Raw genomic sequence first — 23099 nt, forward strand, 5'->3', positions numbered from 1 at the left:
TGGTGCGCCATGACCTACCTTTCCTGGTCACTTCCTGCTTTGGCTGCACCTGGAGGGCGGGGCAGGCACGTGAGCCGAGGGTCCGCCGCAATGACGTTCTGCGCGGCCGCCCCTCCAGCTGTGCCTCGCCAGCGCGGCCTGGGCGTGGCGTGGGGCACGTGCGCAGGCGCACTACGTGGACATGCGCGCGGCATGTGCCGTGCCCTGCTTTGGGCCGCCGCTTCGGCCAGCCGGTGGGGGTTTTGCAGAGTGTGGTGTTCAGCCGTGACCCTGGGCCAGTCCTGGGGTCCGATGAGGAGCCCTCGGCACCAACAAACTAGGAATGACACTGAAATGGCGTCCTTCAGCGGCTTGAGGGAGGGGAGAGGGAGCCAAAGACGGTGCTCGTCTCGCGAGAGACTGGCCCACCCAGGTTCTGTAGACCCTGTAACGCTAGCTAGGAGGCTCCTTCGGGAAGCTTTTCCAGTTGCTACTGTTGGGCTGGACCCCGGGGTGAGTGAGTCTGCACGCTTGCCCATTAGGGGTAAGCCCTCTAGACTTAAGCTAGATGTTTGGGGAGGCCTGTCTCTCCAGTGCAGGTCCCAAAGGTTGGGCCACCTGCTGTAGACCACCCTACCTTCACTCCTCAGGGTGAAGCCAGGATGGGCGAGCTCCGTGTTGGGGTGAGGTGTGAACCAAGGCAATACCTTGGTTCTGTCTGTCCTACCTGTTCTGTTGGGTGCCATTGATCCTTGCCGTGGAACAGCTGTTGAGCTTCTTTTCTGATCTTTTTCAGGGGGCATTGCTGCCTGTGCTGTATCACCAGGTGTTTGGTATGTCGGTGAGAGGAGGTGAGCCCAGGATACCCCTGTGCCGCCTGTCTTAACAGCTTTCTCTTATGTTGGATTTTATTTAAGTTGTTACAGTGGTCCTTGTGTCTGAGCATCTTCTCTAGGGCGCCTTCAGTGAAAGGAGGAGCTATAACTGAATTATGAACCCTCCATTTCTTATGTTGAAGCCCTTAAACTACACTGTAATATGGATTGGGGGAAGTAATTAAGTTATATGAAGTCATAAGGTAACTGGAAGTCTGGAGCTCAGGCCACCTGTTACCACCAAATGCCAATAAAGTAGAGACAGGAACTGAGTCTTGAAGGTGTGCTTTAATCAGACAGCCAGTGAACTGGAAGGGGGGACATTAACACACTACAGAAGCAGCCTTAACGTTTCATTTTTAGCTGGCTTTTTATCATGAGCTGAACAAAGGCAGTTCTGCAGTAAGCAGGCCTTCGCTGCCAGGAGCTTGTGATCTTCAGCCCCTGGAACTCCTGAGCACTCTGCTGGACACCTGGCCTCAAATGTGTCCTGTTGTGCTGAGGCTGGTCTTCAGATAGCACTGGCTCCTCACACTCTTCCAGTTGTGCCCTTGGGTTGGAAAATCAACTCAGAGTAGATAGGCCATAAACAATGTATGTGACTATTTCCTATGTACAATGCATAGTGTCTTACTTGATATTACCCTGCCTTGCTCTTATGAATAAGGCTAGGGCCTTAAACTTTTTTTTAAGACTTATTTATTTATGCATTCAAGAACTGGGTATAGGCCAGAGATTCTGGGGGTGAGAGGTTTCACCAGAGACAGAGTGGGGAGCAAAACAGGTGGATCTACTGGAATTCACTGCTGAGGGGAGCAGCGGGTGAGATAGGAGAGGTCTGCTGTGCCATGTGGGTTGCACCTGGTCACCTGGGGATCTAACTATTTGTGCTGCAGAGGCTGCAGACATCTACACAATGCTGTGCTCCACCAGGGAGGCCCCAGGGCCCTAATGTAACAGGACTGATGCCTTTATGATGAAGATTGATCTCTCTCAAACATTCTTACTGTTTCACACTCTGTCTCTTTCTCTCTCTACCCAAACACAAAGAAAAGACCGTGTGAAGAAAGAAGTGAAGAGAGACTCATGTACAAGGCAGGAACAGTGCTTTTACCAACACTCTTCAACCAGCAGCTTGATTTTGAACTTCCCAGCCTTCAAAATTGTGAGTAAAAATACCAGTCTGTGGTATTTTGTTATAGCAACCTAAAGGGACTGAAAGATATGGGTCCCATGAAGTGGGATGCTACTGTTACAAATACCTAATAATGTGGAAGTGGTTTAAAACTGGGTGGTGATGGGTAGAGAAGTGTGTTGAGGTACATTTAAAGCTGTGATTACTGTAAAGGGACCGTTGGTAGAAATATGAACATTAAAGTCAGTTCTGGTGAAAGTCCAGAAAGCGAAAAAGCAGAGCTGAGGAGAAAGCGTCTATTTGTCAATAATAAAGCAGAATGTTGGTAGAATTATGAACATTAAAGTCCATGCTCACAAAATCTTAGAGAGAAATGTGGATCATATGCTATTGGAAATGAGAAAAGATGATTCTATTATAAAGTGGCAAAGCACTTGTCTGAACTGGTCTTCTAGTGTTTGGTGGAAGGTATTTAGCTGAGAAGATTTTTTTAGCCTACCATTGACCGAGTGTCTTGGTTTGTGCTGTTTTTAGTCCAGTGCCAGAGGAGAGAAATGGAATGTCCCAGAAAAGGGAAGATTGACTGTGGAGGCAGTTCTGGGATCATCAGGGATGTGACTCTTCCACAGTGGGTGGGGTTAGTTCTTTCTTACTTTCGAGAGAGGCAGGGGCTACAGTGGGCCATGATGCCCCTGTCTAGTGACTTTTTTAAAAAAGATTTATTTATGCATACAAGAGCTGGGATACAGGCCAGAGATGCAAGGGATGAGAGGACTCACCAGAGACAGAGTGAAGAGCAGAACAGGCAGACTGACCAAAATATACTGCTGAGGGGAGCAGTGGGTGAGACCAGAGAGGTCTGCTGCGCCATGTGGGTTGCTCCCTGGCTGGCCAGGGATCGAACTCGTGCTGCAGAGGTTGCAGATTGCTTCATAGTACGGTGTTTAACCCCTTGCGCCACCAGGAGCCCTCCCGTTTAGTGTCTGACGGATGGATCTGCCCTCACAAGACAGTCTCTGAATCAGTGGGACCAGCGAACCAAGGCAGATATTACCCAATGGACCTGGAAAGCAGAGCATTAAGCCAAAGAGGATTATTCTTGAGCTGAAATCTGATGAAATTTCCCTTGCTAGGTTTTGGATTTGCTTGGAATGTGTTACCTATTTCTCTTTTATGAATTTTCCTTTTTGGAATAGGAATGTCTATCCCTTGACTGTCCTGTCATTGTGTTTTGGAAATACTACCTTGTTTAGTTTCACAAGTTCACAGAGTGTGTTGCCTCGCAGGGCGGCAGCATTGAGAGTGGTGCAGGATGAAGAAAAGATTACTCAAAGTCCAGGTAATGAGAGGCTTAGGGGGACTACACCAAAAAAGGTGTACCCCGATCCATGGGAAGTCTTGTTTTTATTTAGAACCAGGTTTAGAGAAGGTGGGCAGGTTAATGGAGGAAAGTACATGCATGGGGATGCATCATCATCTGGTGCAAGCTAGGGTGGAGTGACCAAGGGCTGTTGCTTGAGAGGCTCCATAGTTCCTGCTAATGAAAGCATACTGTCTCTAGGCCTTATAATTACTTAACTTTCTACTAATCTTTAAAAGTAAGGCATTTTACCTGATCTTGCTAATCTAGCCACAATGTCTGCCTGCTGTTTTCAGCAGGTACTGGTTTCCCAGTATGTTCCTCATACCAGGACTTTTGCCTCTTAGCTTGACCAGAAGGAACCCTGGGCACCAAGACAGTAGCCCCCAGAACAAGGAGGGCTGGGGATGCCACAAGAGTATAATAAATACTTGAGGATTACACTATTTACAAGTAGTGTAATAGCTACCTGTACATGAATCCTACCTGTGACTGATTGAGGTGCTCTGTAGGTAAGAGTTTGGACTTCAGAGTTATTGCTGGGGTGGAGGTATTTTTCATATAATAAAGACTTTTTTTTTTTTTTCTGTGAGGAGAATGGGTGAAATGCTATAGATTTAATGGTGTCCCTCTAAAATTTGTATGTTGAAGCCCTAAACTCTCAGTGTGACTGTTTGGAAACAGGGTCTTTAAGATGTCATTAAGGTTAAATGAGATAAGAGTGATCCTGATATGATAGGATTAGTGTTCTTATAAGGAGAATCCAAACACTCTCCCTCCATGCATGCACAGAGAAGAGGTCATGTGAGCGCACAGGAAGACCATGGCTGCCTCTAAGCCCAAGAAGGGGCCTCACAATGAAACTTATTTGGCTAGCACTTTGTCTTAGGGATTGCCTAGCCTCTAAAACTGTGGAGTTAAGAATAAATTTTCATTGTTTAAGTCACCCAGGCTGTGGTTTGTTATAGCAGACTGAGCAAACTAACACGGTAGGGTTTGTTTCCCTAGTCATTAGCCTTTTCTTTTTTCTACATTATTTTTTTATACCAAATGTACATAGCTGAGGTCCCTGTATACTTATCCTGAATGACACAGATCATGACTGAATATTCAGTATTTCCCATAACAAAGGAATGTTAATATCTAATATCTGTATCTTTGAGAAAAGTAAAAGTAAGTAGAGATAGTTTTGAAATACATGCATGGAACATGCCATGGCTTTGATTCACTGAATTTAAAACAAGGAATTGTGGGCTCAAATACTCCAGAAGAAAGTTAGGTGTAACCAATATGAAGTCAGGGCCATCTAGACAACATTTTCTGCACTGGGAGGAAAGACTCACCTATTGGAAAAACAGAGAAAAGTCTACTGTTGGTGTTCCAGCCAGGTCAGCTTCCTGGTGGAGGAGTCAAGTCCTTCAAAAGAACTATATTTAGAATATCATTACAAGTATCTTAGTGACACTAAGGGTGGTGACAGTCAACTGTACTACCATATGTTGGGAAATGTATGCTTGAGTTGATCTTTGAGTATTTGTGTCACTTGTATAAGGAAGTTTTACATCAGACTTGAGACTGGAGAGTAGCTGAAAACAGGAGATTGAGTACAACCTAGTAGTGCTAAAGACTTAGCTCATTCAACTGAGACACATTTACTTAACAGCATTTATATGTAAAGTAATGTGCTTTGTGCAGTGCATCTACACTAACAGGTAAGTTATGATTTATGAGCTACAGAGTAGTTGGAGGTAAAATGTGTATCTTGGAGTGTTGCTCTTTTAGTAATAGTCTTGCTCACACATGGACAAATTATCAGTCCTTAAATGTTTTAGAACACAGTTGAAAAGTTGCTAAATGTTCTACTAAATGTTTGGGCATTAAGAAAAGCAGGCACTAGGTGTGGTTTTGTGGTAATAATATTGATCTTTGCTTTCTTTTCCTCTAGATCAGTGGTCAGCAAACTACACACTGAGAACCAAATCTAACTTCTTGACAGTTTTTATAAATAAAGTTTTATTGGAAGGCAGCCATACTCACTCATTTCCTTTGTACTTTTACATTACAAAGGCAGTTAAGTGGTCATACAGAGATCCTATGACTTATCTCAAATGTATACCATCTGCTCCTTTTCTAGAAAAAGTTTGCTAATCCTACTCATGAGGATTTTTTCATTTTTTATCACTTGGATCTTACTCTCCATGGTAGGGTCCATATTAAAACCTGTAGTGGCTAAATACCTGTAACATCAGTTATTCAGTAACTGGTCATAGACTGGAGTAAGATAGGGCCCATATTTTCTCTCACACTGACCTACCTCATACTCTTAAGTTTTCCAAGGATTCCTCTTTGTCAGGTTAATGACATTAAAACCTACCTTGGGCCTCCCTGGTAGCGCAGCAGTTGAGCGCTGGGTTGTAAAGCTGCCCACAGCCTCTGCTGTGCCGGTTCGATCCCTGGCCACCAGGTGAGGGTCCCACATGACGTGCAGACTTCTCCTGCCACCCGCTGCTACCCTTAGCAGTATACTTTGTCAGTCTGCCTATTCTGTTCCCCGCTCTGGCTCTGGTGAATTCGCTCACCCTCCCATGCTTCTGACTGTACACAGTGCTTGTATAAATAAATAAATAAATCTTTAAAAAAAAAACAACCTACCTTATCCTTTATATGCCACCTCATGTCATTAGAAAAGTGAGTCTTTTCCTTATAGTTCTTGCAACATTTTCAAAGCCTCTTCTACTTATAACATTGTAGGAGTAATTTCCTTTCAGACAAGTTCCGTTTGATATATTATGGTTAAGTAGAGATAGTTCTAAATGAGATGTCACTTTTAGGAGTCATGGTAGAAAAAATATTTGAATACAGAAGAAGCCACTTAAGGATGGTACCTATATGAATACAAATGCCATAGAAAACCAGAAGAAATGACAATGAAGGAAAAACCTGAGAGAAAGAAGTCAGAGAATTAGGGGATCCAGGAGAAAATCACTCACAGACGCCAAGGAAACCAGTATCATGGAGTAGGAAAGGAGTTAAAGATACTGAGTCCTAAAGAAAGATTGAAAAGTGGACAAAAATTCATGTATTGAGTTGGCACCTTTGTTATCTGGAAATCAGATTTTAGCATATTGTACCATGAGTGTGCATTGTGCTTGGGCACACAGAGTATCTGAGACTTAGGACGTGGCAGCACTACAGTAAGAATGTGAATTTGAATCTCAGGTTGACTGTGTAAATGAGATAAATAAGTTATCTTTCTAAACCTCTGTGTTGTCTTCTGTAACATAGGTTTAATAATTATATGTAGCAGTTAGCACAAAGCCTATATATAGTGAGCAGTGAATAATAAATATTCTACAGAACTGGTTTTTGAAATCTGGTTACAGCAAAAGAAGAGGGATAAAACAGTAACTAGAGGGAGCTGTAGGATCAAGAGAGTTGTTTTTCTTGTCTTTTAATAGTGGCAGAAAAAGGAACTCACCATGTAGTGGGAATGATACATGAAAGCTGAACGCTAGAACAGCACTTTATTTTAGACCCAGGACTTAGCTAAGTTTTCTGTATATAAAAATCAATTACTTGAACTACCTTGTGCCTAGTATGGAGAAATGGGAGGCATGGAATTGCAGATAGAAGGAAGAATGCAGACACAGAGAAACATTAGCAGCAGTAGATTCCCTGGCTATCTGGGAAAACATCAGGACTACAGAACCCTGTGCTGAGAGTCACTGGATCCCCTAAGATGTGGTGATGGAGCTGGTGGAGCCCCAGTCCAATATGCATTCTGCTAACATGCAGGAGGTCCAGATACAGATTTACAATGGCAAAGACTCCATTTAAAAATGCACAATTATATACATTCATCACAAACAGAATTGCATTAACTATATACTTTCACAGTGGCCAGAGTTATGGCAGGGTATCTATTTTTTTAATATGTGTTTCTGAATATAGTAAAACAGATGCACTTGTTAGTCTCCTGAATACTTTTCTGTCTTGGAATTGGAATCTTTCACTACCTTGGATTTTGCTTCTGAAGGATAGAGTATGTTCCAATGACATTAGCCTTAGGCATGAAATAAATCAATGCCCAGATTTTTAAAATATGGATTTCATCCAAGCCAGACCTGGCCTAAAGCACTGTATAACCTAAGATTTGAGTTGTGCTAATGTTGGAAGCTGGATGTCAAAAAATGCAGTCTTTTAAAGGGTCTTACATGTCAAAGCATCTGAGTAACCTCAGTAGTAAAGTCCAAGTAATCATAAATAATATCTCAATAAAATCTTTCTGGAATGAGTCAATTATGTGAAACTTTGGGTAAAATGTTTTTTAACTTCTAGTATGTGACAACTATTTGTATACTTGTTAGGGGTGAATTGATTTCTGAGGGCAAAGCCTTCTACAGCTCCTCATTTTTCCTCAGTTGTCCTACCTCCCTTAAATATGGAATGTTTTATTTATTTGACCATGGTTTGCCTACTATTACAGCAAGGAATAACAACATCCCTTGACAGTTGTGAAACTTGCAGACAGCAAATTAGCAAAAAGATTTGTTAATGAGGGATATGTGCTATTAAGAGAAACAAATAAGGTTAATGGAATAGAGAGGGACAGCATATGCTATTTTATGAAAGATGGGTGATCAAGGAAGACCTCCAAGGGCCTGTGTCAAGGAGTTGACTCCCTGTGGTTTCTTTTAGGAGTTTTGTGGTCTCAGGTTTTATGTTCAGGTTTTAAGTTTTACATCTTAATTTTTTAATCTTACACAGAGTTTCAGTGCACAGTATTTATTGATTCTTGGCATTTTTAGGAAGATAAAAATAGAATTAAGACATAATTACATAATTTATGGCTAACCAATTGTAGAATATTTCTCACATTGCTAATAAAATGGCTATAACTTCCATTTTTCCAGTAAGATATAAAAGCAAAAATATACATTTAACATGTAAGATAAAAGGAGACAATTGGAAACATAAAAAAGAATGCTATGTACAATATACCAGAAGTAAATACAAAAATCAGGTGTGGCTTTTAGATATCTTTAGTAATAGACAAAATGCTAGCTAAAGTAAAAGTGAAGTTCAACTTTATGCTGTTAATAAATATCTAACCTTAAGGAAAAAACAAAAAATTACTAGGAGTAAAATCAAGACCAAAGCTATATCAAACAAACACAATAAATAAAACAGAAATGACAAATTAATACTAAGATTATTATTAGCTACATCATATAAAAATTTGACTCCATAAGCATATAATATTTAGTAAGTGCAGCATTAAAATTAAGTGATTAAAAAACTTTTTAAAGATGGAAGCAATTCACAAAAATTCATTTGAGTTGGGAGATTTTAATATACTCTTACCATCAGGTCTTGAAAGAGAAAATAGGAAGGAAAATATCAGAAGGTGTGAATGTTAATAGGATGGTTTGATTTGATGCATATATAATTAAGTTTGTCCTCTATAATCAGTGAACTTTATTTTCAAAAATTTGAACATTTCCACAAATTGCTGATTTCTTTGGCTTAACTTTAAGTTTCCAAAAGGGCAAATTGAATAGACTACATTCTCTAATTATAAATGTGATTAATCTACCTTAGAAAGACAATTTTAAGTTGAAATATCCAAACAGGGACATTGGAAATTTTATCTCCTTTTAGTGGAAATAGTAATTTTGCATCAAATAGAAAATCAAATGCATTTGTGGGTGACTATTTGCCTCAAAGTCTGTCTTGCCTTGCTGCAGGACCAATGATGTTTTCCAATCACCCACAAATGCATTCCTGATTTTCAAACTTTGAGGCAAATTTAGTGTCTTTATTATTAAGCTTGACTGTACAGTTCCAGTCTACAAATCAAGAGTATAGGTAAAAATTTTTAAAAAGTGTGTGCCAAAAAATTAAAGCAGAAGGATAAAAGTAAATAGCATAATCAAGTTGGTAGAAGGGAAACAGACCCTTGCATGGTGTGAGTAAGACTACTGCATTTTTGTTCTGGACCTCCTTATTGGACTTAGGCCCAAGAAATATCTCAAATAGATTTTTTTTTCTTCAAGATTTATTTATTTATACATACAAGAGCTGGGGTACAGGCCAGAGGTACGGGGCGGGGGGGAAGAGGGTGACAGGATTCACCAGAGACAGAGTGGGAACAGAACAGGCAAACTGACCAAAGTACGCTGCTGAGGGGGGCAGTGGGCGAGTCAGGAGAAGTCTGCCGCACTGGGGATGGAACTCGTGCTACAGAGGTTGTGGACAGCTTCATAGGTTGTGCCTTAACCCCTTGGGGGAGGCCCTCAAATAGATTCTTGTTGGGAGTACCTTGTGCTGCTGCTTCTAAGGGCCACTAAGAATTTTAGTACAATTCCAAGTCTCCACAATTTTAGGGATTCTAATGGATTACGCTTGATCATGTAACTTAGGTTTAAATAGATATTTTGAGTTTTTTGTAGTACAGTATTTCAAACCATATAAATCATCCATGTTTGAAGAAAATGCTAAATTCTTTTTATTGAATATGCATTATAACAGTAACTTTTAGGTGTGCATCATTAAAAATCATGTGTATAGATTTCAATAAGTTTACCACTAAAAGACCCATTCCTTCCTTCACCATACAATTCTTACGTTTTAGCCATTTTAACCACCTTCCTTCTCCCTTCTCTTCTGATAGCCACTAATTTGTTTTTTTATAGTCCAGAGTTTTTGTTTTATTTCGTTCATCTTTCTGCTGTTTTTCCCTAATACCATCTGAATGAAATCATACAATGTTTTTCTTTTTCTGCATGACTTATTTCACTAAGATACCCTGTAAGTCCATCCATGTTGCAAATGGCAGGATTTCATCTTTTTTTTTTTTTGCAGCTGAGTAGTATTCCACTGTATACTACACCTTCTTTATCCATTTGCCTGCCGATGGGCAGTAAATTCTAATGCTTTGTAATGGTTATTGATTATCTGCATACTGTTGAAACACATATGAACACAAATATGGGAGAAAAACTGATCTAAATAAATAAACTAATATAGAGACATTACAAATAACACAGCCATTTATTTAGTGTCATATTATGGGTCAGTCTGGGATGGTGGAAGGATGGTTTTATATTAAGACCTGGGTTTAATCCTGACTGCCCATCCAAGGTTAAGCAATTTACCTAACCTCTTTTGATGTGCAGTTTCATCTTCTGTAAAATGGGAATTATGATACTGAGACTGCTATAAAGACTAAGGGATACAGTTTTTACAGTGGCTGATATGTAATAGAATTATAGGTCCCATTTTGACCTTGAAAATCTCCATGTCCTCCCCTTTTACATTTGAGGGACACTGTGCTCTCACTTCTACTGGTTAGCACTCCACACTTCCTTTCTTAGCCCATTTGGTCTAACCACCCAATCTTCTCTGAGTGGTTCAGGGCTTATGGAATATAGAAAGTATTGGATTGTGAAATGGTAGTGGCTCAGGTTGCCTCACTGTGGTGGTCTCTGCCTTAAGTCTTTTTCTTGGGAGGGCCGTCCTATGCAGCTGTGGTCGAGGAAGAAAAGCAGTATGTAAGAGAGCTTTGGATTAAAGATCCTGGACAGCCAAACCTGCTATATATACTCAGAGAAACACTAGGAAGCCAGTGAAGAGTAAATGCCTAGCTTCACTTTTTCCAGGTGCAGAAAAATGTGGAGCTATCCAGAAGTGTGCTACTGCTGTCTACCAGAATGCCAGTGTGGTCTTCTGCCTGGAAGCTCCGAGATCCTGTGGTTATCTATGCCAGGGAGAGCCCCTAACAGAACCACCCATTGCTTAACATCACTCTGCACTCCTGGTAGAACAATTCAGTTTGGGATAGACTTTCAAACATGTTTTAGGACCATATCGCATGTGTGTGTCTGGTGCTGCTTACCTATATTAAAATGAGGCCAGTGTTTTTTTTAACAACAATTTTTAATACATTGAATTTATAGAAAGACAGCAAAGCATGTTAACATTATTACTGTACAACCATGACCACATAAAACACCATACATAAAGCACATGTAATGAATGGTAGAAGAGCACTATTAAAATTTCAATCTCCCAAACTCATTTGCTACTAAATATTTTTGTATCACCTACTATATTTCAAAAGAAAACAACTTAAAGTGAAATCTTCCTCTTCAGATTCTGACTCTGTCCTAACAAATACTACATCATTAAATTGGTATTTGAAGGGGGCCAAGATGAGGTTTAACTTTTTAACATTAGACAGGTGAACTAGGTTCGGAATTACTTTCCACATAATTATTAGACTATAGGAACAAGTGTATTAGGATTACAGCTAACTATATCAATGAGCACAAAGGGCATTTAGGTAGAATGAAAAAATAAAAAGGAATTTGTACATAAACTGAATGGTTTAATATTAATTTTCTGTTAGCCACATCTTCTATAAAATATCTAATTATATTTGTTATCAGGTATATTATCTAATACCTAGGATCAAAAACAAAGTAGAATTTTTTTGAAAGGAAAAAGAGTTACACATTCAAAACCCATTTAATTAAAATTTATTTTCAGAATTTTCAGAAATGAGAAAACATGACTAACTCATTTTTCTAAATCCGTGTTTCCTTTCCTGGCCAGTAGTTAGGTTGTAGCAAATGTTTGCTTGTAGTATAGTTTTCCTTCTTGATTCTTGTAGGTACCACTGTTCTTTCTTTCTTGATTCTGAACCCTCTATGTTTTGAAACATACTTTTTCTTTAAAGTGAGAAGTACCATAATACTTAGGAAAATGGACACTGTGCCGAGTATCATAGTTAGTCCCAGATAGATGTGTCTAGAAGAAGAAAGAGTCTTGGTCATAATTATTGCATCTGTCTGACTTTAAATAAGATACTAAAGGAAGTTAATATCATTGAATTAGTATTAACATCATTGAAGTCATTCACTTAATAAAGCCATAATGGGGATGGTTTTCATTAGGAATGCCAATTCAGTGGCTACAAAAGGCCTTTCTGTGACTATATGACAGATTATTGAAGGCATTTGATGATAATATAAAATAATTTTTTAGTAGTACCATCATCTTCAGTTATTATGATCTATATAATCAGTTCATCCTCTGACCTTAGACTAGGTGACCATTTCTCTACTTGTATAGAACAATCCCAGCTTGTGCTAGGTTGTCCCAGTGTGATTTTGAAATTTTTAAAATGAATTTACTTAAAATGATGGTCAGAGTTTTGTGCTAACAGGGAAATAAAACTGTATGTTCATATACATATATTTTTACACATTATTCATTCATTTTTTAAGGGCCAAAAGAAACAAATTTTTTCCCTTACATCATGGTTAGTATTTGGGCAGTAATGACTTCTCCCCTCAGGTGTAGTCTTCATAGTTCTTCCACCACCACAGCACCAGTGATCCATCACCATAGGTCCTTGTGCTTTTTCCCATTTTGACTCATCCCCTCTCCTTCCCCTCTTGTGTGCCTTAGGTCAATGTTAAGCTTGCAAGTGTTATCCTTTACCTGACCCTTTGTTTGGTTTCTCTATATTCTGTGTATAAGTGAAACCATCTGATATTTATCTTTTTCCTTCTGACTGTGGAAGGGATTATGCTAAGGGAAATATCCCAGTGTGATTCTTAATACTGCTCCCTTACACTGTCAGAAGGTTTAGGTTTGAATAATAATTATGGTTACCTTATCCTTAAACCTTGCTCAATTTAACCTCTGTAGAAAAACTTCATTCAAGAAGCAATGAAAGGGGGTATCAGAACTTCGGTAGAGAAGAGTGACTTAGGAATAAACCAGAGATTTAAATAACTTTCTCCCATAAGAACACCTTAGTTGGGCATGCTGTCACAAAACAGGAAGGTATGGAAGACCATGTTCAGTGATTCATTGTGGTCACATTGCACATAACTCTGAATTATATTGACTTTGATTTACAGTGAATACAGCCCTAGCAAGTGTGAGCAAAGTGCAAATTCAACTCACGGATCAGGTCCCTTTCAAATACCAAAATAAACTTTTCACATAACTTCAAAGTCTATTAAACAAATTTATTTGAGATAGTTGGTTCAATTCATGTCCAACTTCCAACTTAAATTGTTCAGCACCAAGTTTATTTCTCTAGAAAATGCTCAGATTCTAAGACTTTAAGATCCTTCTTGCTTTTAAAGCTATTGAAGCATTCCTTTAAGCAGTAAGGGTACTAAATGTTTAATGAATTGAACTGAATGATACCACAGTAAAAAGCCATGCCCTCAGCCCCCATACATGCTCACACAAACAGAGAAAACCTTTTACTTTTATGCAGTTCAAGTACTGGAATTATTGAACATCAGTTTGGCAATAAAAACCAGACAGATTTAGAGCCAAATCCAACTCTTGCCCAGGGGATTATTTCTGACGTAAATAGGACAGTTTGGCTCAGTTTGAAAAAGAATAGAATTAAACCCAAAATGTGACCTACATTTAAATGATTCAGAGTTTCAGGGAATTACTCTTGCATGTATAAACTTTCAAAATTCTACTCTACTCTGAAATTTTATGTTTTTTTAAAAAAAATATTTAAAATGAGAGTCAAGATTAGAAATAGAGGAAAATGAAAAATCTAGGGCCTCCCTGGTGATGCAGCGGGTTGAGCACAGTGCTATAAAGCTGTCCACAGCCTCTGCAGTGCCGGTTTGATTCCTAACCTGCCAGGGAGATTCCCACGTGGTGCGGCAGACCTCTCCTGTCATGCCCGCTGATCCCCCGCAGCAGTGTTTTTGGTCTGTCTGCCTGTTCTGCTCCCACTCTGTCTCTGGTGAATCCTCTCACCCTCCCGTGCCTGTACCCCAGCTATTGTATGAATTAAAAAAAAAATCTAAAAAAAAAAAATGAAAAATCTAGCCAAATAAACAAATAACAATAGAATTATTCTATAAAATAGAGCACCTTTCTTGATTAAACTTTAAAAGCAGTATAGCTACATGAGGAATTATTGGTGCCCAGTGAATAGTGCAAATCTGGGATGTTGTAGATGTGAGATGCTGCAATAATTTTGATACAGTACCTAAAAGCATTTGAATCATAGAGCCGGCAGGATCCTCTACTTCCACATCTTTTAAATCCCCATTTGAGGCATGAAGTGTCAATCAGAACTCCAAAATATACAGGTGCTGGAATTCCCGCTGTGAGAAGACAAAATAATTGCTAGTAAAAATATATTCACATCTTTTGGTTATTGTGTAATGAATATCTGGAATCACTTATTTTTATGCAATAATTACTGCTTTGGTAATACCAAGGGTATCTATCTGTGGGACACCAGAATATGTCCCTAATGTAAGGAATATTTTGAGCTGACTATTTTGAGAAACAGAAAACACAGGAGAACTCTGAAGGCAGCATAAGTTTACCTATCATAAGGAAAATTTACATTTATAAGGGAACTCTTCATTTCTGTACTGAAAGGAGAGGCATGATTTTAATCACAAGAGGCTTTTTTTAAATGGGGAAGGCATCTACTTAAATCTGCATAGCAAATCTTAACCATATTTATTATACCTTTTTTGGTCAGCTTCCATCACTTGCCTTCTCTGGCCAGAAGCCCTAAACCGTTTTCCCTCTGTGTTAGCCCAGCAAGGTATATGAACCCAAGTTTGAACAAACCTTTTGAGTCACACCTCATTATTTCTACTATGTACATGTGAGACTCATGGGGTTCAGAATATATTATCCCCAAACATGGCACCCCAAACTGGTACCATATTGAGTACCAGTTGGTGGTACTCTGTTAGTGCAGTCAGAGTTGACTAATATTCTGGGTAACATTATAGGGAGATATTTTCCCCAATTGTCTTTATAGTTGCATAGCATTCCAGTATATGAGTTTACTCTAATTTGTTCAACCAATTACATATGAATTGATAATTATATTGTTTGCAGTCATTTGCTGTTATATATAATCTCACAATAATTGGACATCCATAAAATTAGATTTATTTCATATTTGGTTAGCAAATTCTTGACATTGGTTACTAAAAGTGGGGTTGCTTGGTTCAAGATAAATCCATGTAACTTTATGTTATAATAATCCTCCTTAGAAATGAAACCATTTTCTCAACAGCTATATGTAAATGTGTCTATTAAACATTGTAAGCCACATTTGGTGATGTCAATTTGATAATTAACAAGTGATATCTTAATGAGGTTTGAATTTGTATTCTTTTTTTAAAATAAATTTTTAATCAGGTAACTTGGTTTATATCACTACATAATAAGTTTTAACTGTGAAACATAATCTAACATCTGTGTATACTTTACTATATCATGATGACCAGCAAATGTCCAGTTTCCATCCATCACCAGACAGTTGATACTCTGTATCCATTCATCCCCCTGCCACCCCCTCTTCACTCTGGCAACCATCAATCTGTTCTTGGTAAGCGTTTTTGTTTTTTTTTTCCCTCATTTGCCTTGTTTCTTTATGGTCCACATGAGTGATATCATATGGTATTTGTCATTTTCTACTTGGCTTATTTCACTTATCACAGTATCCTCAAAGTCTATTATGTTATCACAAATGGCAAGATTTTCTTTTCCTTCATAGCTGAGTAGTTCATTGTGTATATATGCCACATCTTTATCCATTCATCTGTCATTGGGGACTTTGTTTCCTTATCTTAGTTCTAAAAAATGCTACTAAGAGCATCAGAGTGCATATATTTTGATTTATTGTTTACACATATTCTTTGAATAAATATCCAGAAGTGGAATAGATGTATAATATGAAATTTCTTATCTTAAATTTAGAGGAATCTCCATATTATTTTCCATAGTGGCTATGTCAGTTTATATTTGTACCAACAGTGTAAAGGACCCTTCCCCCCACCCCAGTCTCATTAACATAATTTGTTTATTTTCTTTCTCTTTTTCTTTTTTTACCACCTTTCTCACAGGTGTGAAGTGGTATCTCATTGTGGATTTAGTTTGCATTTCCCTAATCATAAGTGAAGATGAACATCTTTCCCTGTGTCTATGGACCATCTATATGTCTTTTCAGGGAAATGTTTATTCAGATCCACTGCCAATTTTTTAATTAAGTTATTTATTGTTGTTTAGTGTATGAGTTCTTTGTATATTTGGGTTATTACCCCCTTTTCAGATATATGATTTGCAAATAATCTTCTCCCATTCATTTGGTTGCTTTTTCAATTTGATAGTTTCCTTCACTGACCCAGCATGTAGATTTGCTGATGACATGACTTACGATAATCAATAAGGGTACTTCATTGGTTCCTGACTACCTTTAAATTTTTTAATAATTGACTTGGCATCTTTGATGTTCTTGGTAAAACTCCTTTTGCATTGAAATTATTAGATGTTTTATTAACTTTATGAAGTTGTATGTCCTGGTCCCTCCTAGCTTTGGGCATTCTCTGGTATTATTTCTTTAAATAACTTCTCTGCTCTCTTCTACCCTCTCTTTTTCTTCTCTGGTATCCATTATCCTTATGTTATGTTTCCTAATGAAGTTGAATAGTTTCTGAAGAGTTTCTTCATTAAAAAAGTCTTAGTTTCACTCCTTAGTTTTCACCTAAAATATTTCTAGATTTCTATGCCTGAATTCACTAAATCTCTCTACTGTATGACCTCCCGTATTTCAAATGCTTTCAGTTGCATTCTTCATCTCACTTGTTGAGTTCTTCAGGTCCAGAATTTGTTTGGTTCAATCTCTTTAGGAAAGTGCTTTTCTGTTCATTAATTTTATTCCTGCGTTCATTGAGTTGGCTTTCTGAGTTCCTTTTTTTTAAATAGCTTGTTGAATTTTTTCATGACAGTTATTTTGAATTCTCTAACTCTGTGTTAGTTACATCACAGGTTTGTGGAGAATTATCATTTTCTTTATATGGTATCATGTTATGATTATTCATGTTTCTTTTTTTTTTTTAAGATTCATTTATTTATCCATACAAGCACTGGATACAGTCAGAAGCACGAAGGGTGAGAGAATTCACCAGAGCCAGAGCAGGGAGCAGAACAGGCAGAAGGACCGAAGTACACTGCTGAGGGGAGCAGTGGGCGGCAGGAGAGGTCTGTGCGCCATGTGGGACCCTCACCGGTGGCCAGCGCTCAACTGCTGTGCAACCAGGGGAGGCCCTATTCATAGTTCTTAATGAATTGCTTCTCTGGTACATTTGAAGTGGCCAGTATCTTTCTTATTTAGGTATAGCTTTGTTTGCTTTAATTCTAATTCAGGAACTTGGCAATTAGAGACCTTTCTTCTGTTTTCCAGCAGGTGATGTTAAAACATAAATTTTTTGTTTCTTTTTCCTGAGTTGCCTCTGGCTATACTTGATTGCCTACATTTCCCACTTTTACTGACTCTGTAGGGTAGGAGGTGCTGCATCAGAGAGATCTGCCTCTAACATAAATGGCACCTTGCTGCTGGTGTCACTGCACTGTAAGCATCACTTCTGGGGTATTGGGGACACTGGGCACCACCCCGCGGTGATGGTCACCTGGCTCATTGGTTCTGCAATGGCAAGGGGAGGGGAATGATGAGGCATGACAGTCCTATAATCGCCATCCTGGCAAGTGGGTGAGTGCAAGCTTGATTACCATGAAGTATGTTGCCCCCTTTTTTGAGGTGGTAAGCTTGAGTCATGGACTCTTCTGTGGCTGAGGACCACTGTTGCCCTCCGTAGTGGGAAGGCACAGTCTGTACACCTTTAAACACAGATTTGGGGATCTCTATGGCATTTGATGTGATGTGTGGCGGAACCTCTGTTGAATTACAGATATCTTCTTAGTTGTAGATTGAAGGAAAGTGACAAGGAGTATCTCTTGTCATGAGCACTCTTGTACTCTAATTACAAGAAAGTTTGATTATATTTTCATATATTAAGAGGCATTTGCACTTTTTCCTATGAAATTGCTGTCCATTTCTTTTATCCATTTATCTACTTGGTTTTTGATCTTTTTGTTCGCATTACTTAGGAGCTTTGTCTACAATAGGGATAGCTACCACTTGCCTGTTACATAAATTAAAAAACAAGTTCCCAGTTTGTCATTTGCTTTTTGACTTTGAATATATTTATGTCACTTTAAGTATATTTTTATTTTTATGAAATCAATTTTATAAGTCATTTCTTGAAATTACCTTCATATTGTAGGTTTTATCTATATTACCCAAGTGATATAAAGACCAGTTCCAGCTGGGGTCATACTTCAGCTTCAACAACCTGACATTTTTCTAGATAATCTGTTTTTATATTATGGAATTAGAGCCAGTCACCATGGCATAAATTTCCATTTTTGTTGTGTTCTGACTTATCAGGATAATATTGTCTCTTCTTATATACCTGTTTTATATTAAGATCCATGTAAACCAAATATATTTTCATAGTTTTAGAACTCTGAGTTTATTTTTTTCCTGGCAGTTCTTTTCTGTCAAATTACAGAGGGACATTTATGATTATTTTACTTTTTTCATTAGAATATAAGCTTTTAAAGGCGACCTTATCTTACTCATTCACTCTTTTCTTTATGGGTTTTAGTTAATGCATATTAAAAAATCTGGTAGCTGAAAACAAACAGCCCTCAAGTGCATTTACAAAATCATCAACTCAAATTTGTATGAGAGATCTTATCGTTCTACTAAATGACTTGCTAGCATTGAGAGATGCTCGAAAGAACTTATATTTCAATTAAATGAAAAATTACTTTCTTATGTTTCAGTTTTTTGCTTTCTTCTCAGAGAATTCTCCCATAACAGAATGGGTTTTTGTTGTTGTTGTCTTGTTTTTAAAAATGCATCAGTGCTGGAAAAGACAAGATGTTCACCCAAAAATGTCATTATGCTCACAACAGTGTTATTGGTATATTGCAGCCAGAACATTGTTCCCCGTAAATATTTCTGAAAAAAGGAATGGAGACATCAAAGAAAGGCATGTGCGAGGGTAGAAATGAAGGAAGGAAGAAAAATTTTAGAAATCATTACCTACATCGTTTAGCTATACATAATTCTGTAAAAATATTTAGTGAGCTATTCAAAATACACTTGTGATGGCTACCATAAATAAAATATAGAAATACTTACCAAGAACTCTCACTGCTAATGTGTAGATACCCAGAGCAAAAGACTTAAGTTGTGGCTTAATGCACCTAAAACACAACAAAATCTTTATTACATTAAAGCAAACAGTTAGTGATAAAATACTTAACACACATTAAGTGATGTCAGAATTCAAGTAGCATTTATGGAGAACCCGTGAGTGTCCTAATGTAGAGAAGGCAAGTATATAGAAGCCATGTTCCTTTGCATGCAGTGCAGTTAATATTTCTGAAAGTTAAATCACCCCTTTGTGACATAATTCAAATGGTATTTTGTAGGTTCACAGGGTGAAAAATACAAATTTCTAGAATAATGTGAGGATTTGAAACAAAAATAATGTATTTATAACCTTGAACTAGTTATTGTGGCTTTTGGTGTAAAAGTATAGGACTATGCTGATCACAGTTGATATAATTGCAGTCACTGTAACATACTGTTTCTGCTAAATAGTGGGCACCTGACTTTACCAGCCAAGTACAATTTTAATATTTTAAACTTAATTTTAATTTTTATTTTTTAAAAGATTTATTTATTTATACAAGAACCGGGGTACAGGCCAGATGTGCGGGAGGGTGAGAGGATTCACCAAAGACAGAGCGGGTAACAGAACTGGCAAACTGCTGAAATACACTGCTGAGGGGAGCAGCGGGCAAGACAGGAGAGGTCTGCTGCGCCATGTGGGTTTCTCCATGGCTGACTGGGATCAATCCCGCACTGCAGAGGCTGCAGACAGCTTCACAGCACTGTGCTGAACCACCTGCGCTACCAGGGAGGCCCTAATTTTAATTTAATGTTTGAATTTTTAATATTTTAGGTTATTTTGATTAGTTGCATAGTAATAATGTTTACCAATATAATTAGGAAGATTTTCTCATTAAGAATCCTGGTTACAAAACTAAAATTTGAAACTATATTTTATAAGGATATAGTACAGGTTGTCAATAAAAATGTTAAAGCATAAATTATATTACAGTAGAAGAAAATCCTATGGGAAGTTGAATGAAGAAATAAGCATAAATCAAAAAAAGACCTTTTTAAATAATTTCATATTTGGTGATGTTGGTTATTTGATCTCTGTTCTTTAGATTCCATTAATTTCATTATACTTTAAAAAGTAAATATAATAAATTGGAAACTGGTGCTTAGTAGTATTTAAACTTATAATTGTTTTTAGCTGTCCACTTAAAATATACAAAGGAATACCTAGATAACTCTAATTAATGCAAGGATATATAGAAAAAAAAGAACCCATATGTCAAAATAATTACACTCTATGAGAAATTGTTTCAGATTTCAGTGAAACTCTGCTTGGTCTAAAGTACTTTTTGTCATACTAGTTAACATAAACAGCATTAGAAATAGCATACTATATTTATTAATTGGCTATGGTGATGTAAGCATTAACATTGCTTTCTGAACCAATGGTTTGCAAACAATTTTAACTAGGAAAACTTCTGTTCAGCTGCATTTTTGTATTAAAGTACCTAATGTGAATGATACTTAAGTAAAATAAGGATGTGGGACTAGTTTTCTGAGAGAGCTATAAAGAGTCAGACAGAATTTGAAATCGAAATCACTGCTCTAGATGATTATAGTATGTATTATGTTAAAATTGGGATAGGGAGAATCATTGTTCACCTGAGAAGCAATATGTATCCAGGTATGCCACCTAGGGATAAAGTATAGGACGTGATGACTGAAATTACAAGGAAATATAGAAACATTTTTGAACATCCATTATCTTTCTGACATCTGCCCACCATGCCTGAGGAATTTCCTGATTTAGATGCTGCAATTCCCACACAGGTGCAATTATAAAATATCTGTAACACAATAGGGAAAAGTCCAGTTATTGAGGTAACATTTAAATAAAATTGTTTATTTTAAAAGACTTTACAGTACTGCATTATAAAAACAGTAGGGAGCAAAACAGTAGGAAGCTCTTAGTTTTTGCACTAGGGTATATGAAGCAAAATGAAGTCTATTGGGAGATAAAACTTTCCATAATTCAAACAAGGGATGGTGATGTACAAACAGCTTATTCTGCAGAACAATCTTTCAGCAAATCCTACCCAAATCCAGCTATACCCATTTCCTTCTCCACCACTTCAATTTCTAAGCCACTATATTGCTTTGGTTTTTTTCATGCTCACCCTTTCCCCACTCTTATACAGCATTCTTCCATTTTCCACAGTAACCAAAGTAAACCTTTAAATGGCTGCCCAGCTGCATTGGTTTCTCACCCTACCAATGACTTCTTGTTATGTATGAAATCCCAAATTCTTTTAATGGTTTACACAACTCTTCACGATATACCTCTTGTATCCTATTCTGATCTCTCACCACTCAGTGATCTTTACCCACACACATGCATTCCCATTAGGCCCTGGCCAACCCTCCAACATGCTGGGTTTTCCTATATCATTTCCTATGATGTCATTTTCTCTTCTGGGCAGCTTTCCTAGATAACTACACAGCAGGATCTCTGCTCAGGTAGTTCACTAAGGAGAACTTCCATAATCACCAACTCAGAATGATATACTGCCTCTCTCTAGCCGTTTATTATTATTTTTCTTCACAGAGCTTATCACAATGTATAAGAATATCACATTTGTTTTTTAACTGTATGTCACCACTAGAATATAGCCTCTGGCAGAAACTATAAGCTTCGTCATCATTGTACATCTAGGGCCTAATTAGGACCTCATTTTAGATATTCAATAAAAATTTGTTAAATAGATAAGTTGATTGAAGACATAAGAGAATTTATAGTAGCTACTGGGGGGAAAATAATGATGCTTAAAATTCAACTAAGTCTTGGATAGAGAGGCAACTTTTATAATCTCATGGTTTATTTCTGTAAATTTCATGTATGAACTTGTCCATATACATATAATATAGAAGAGTTTTGAATCTTGAAGCTGCCTTTCACTAGATGTATTATTTTTAGCCAAGTCTCTTGTACCTCAGTTTACCACAAAAGGAAGATAAGTAAAATAATAATCAACTACTTGACACCATGATCCTTAAATGCAATTTTGTTTTCAAAGCAACAACTGTTTTCTTTGGCATGCAGTGTTTTCAATAAATGATAGCTTTATTTAAGAAAAAACCTTCATGGAGTTGGGCAAAAAAATGGTGACTGAAAGAGAAAAAAGAAAATAAAGGAAAGGCAAAAATTCAGATTTCAAATGGGTAGTATTTGCTTGAAACCAATTCTTTTCTGTTCTGAATATCAAAATAATAATAGAAAGAAAATCAGCCAATATTACTGTGTCTGCAGTAGCATTTGCTTAGACATTCTTTTTAGTTGCTAAGCATCTGTAAACACACATATTTGATATGTAATATACATATATTTGTAATATATGTATATTACATATATTTGATATATTTGACATGTAATATACATATATTACATATATTTTATATTTGATAATATATATTTGATATGTAATATACATATATTTCATAATATACATATTATGATAGTCAGACCTATGACTGTCAAATACAGGCAGATTTCATCAGTCACAAGTAGAAAGCTCTCTGATCACTGTACATACAAAGAAGAGTCTGTGTGTGTTTGTTACAGTAAAATGAAGGTGTGATTAGAGGGGTAGTCAGTCTGTTAATACCCTTCTCAGATGGCTTCCTAACTAT

The 23099-nt window shown here is 37.5% G+C and overlaps 1 protein-coding gene across 1 annotated transcript in view; it reads right to left on the reverse strand.

The window, feature by feature from the left end:
* Positions 1 to 12058: 12058 nt before the first annotated feature.
* SLCO1C1 (solute carrier organic anion transporter family member 1C1) overlaps positions 12059 to 23099 on the reverse strand; it is a gene marked incomplete at its 3' end in the record, with an annotated part of 42051 nt that continues 31010 nt past the window's right edge. The window contains exons 11-14 of the mRNA XM_084255919.1: positions 21075 to 21259; positions 19422 to 19486; positions 14288 to 14508; positions 12059 to 12160 (exon numbers count right to left, since the gene is read on the reverse strand). Coding sequence (XP_084112045.1) covers positions 12059 to 12160; positions 14288 to 14508; positions 19422 to 19486; positions 21075 to 21259 — 573 coding nt within the window. The remainder of the gene's footprint in view (positions 12161 to 14287; positions 14509 to 19421; positions 19487 to 21074; positions 21260 to 23099) is intronic.

This window comes from Talpa europaea (genome assembly GCF_964194135.1).
Source record: "Talpa europaea genome assembly, chromosome: 15".
Taxonomy (NCBI): Eukaryota; Metazoa; Chordata; class Mammalia; order Eulipotyphla; family Talpidae; genus Talpa; species Talpa europaea.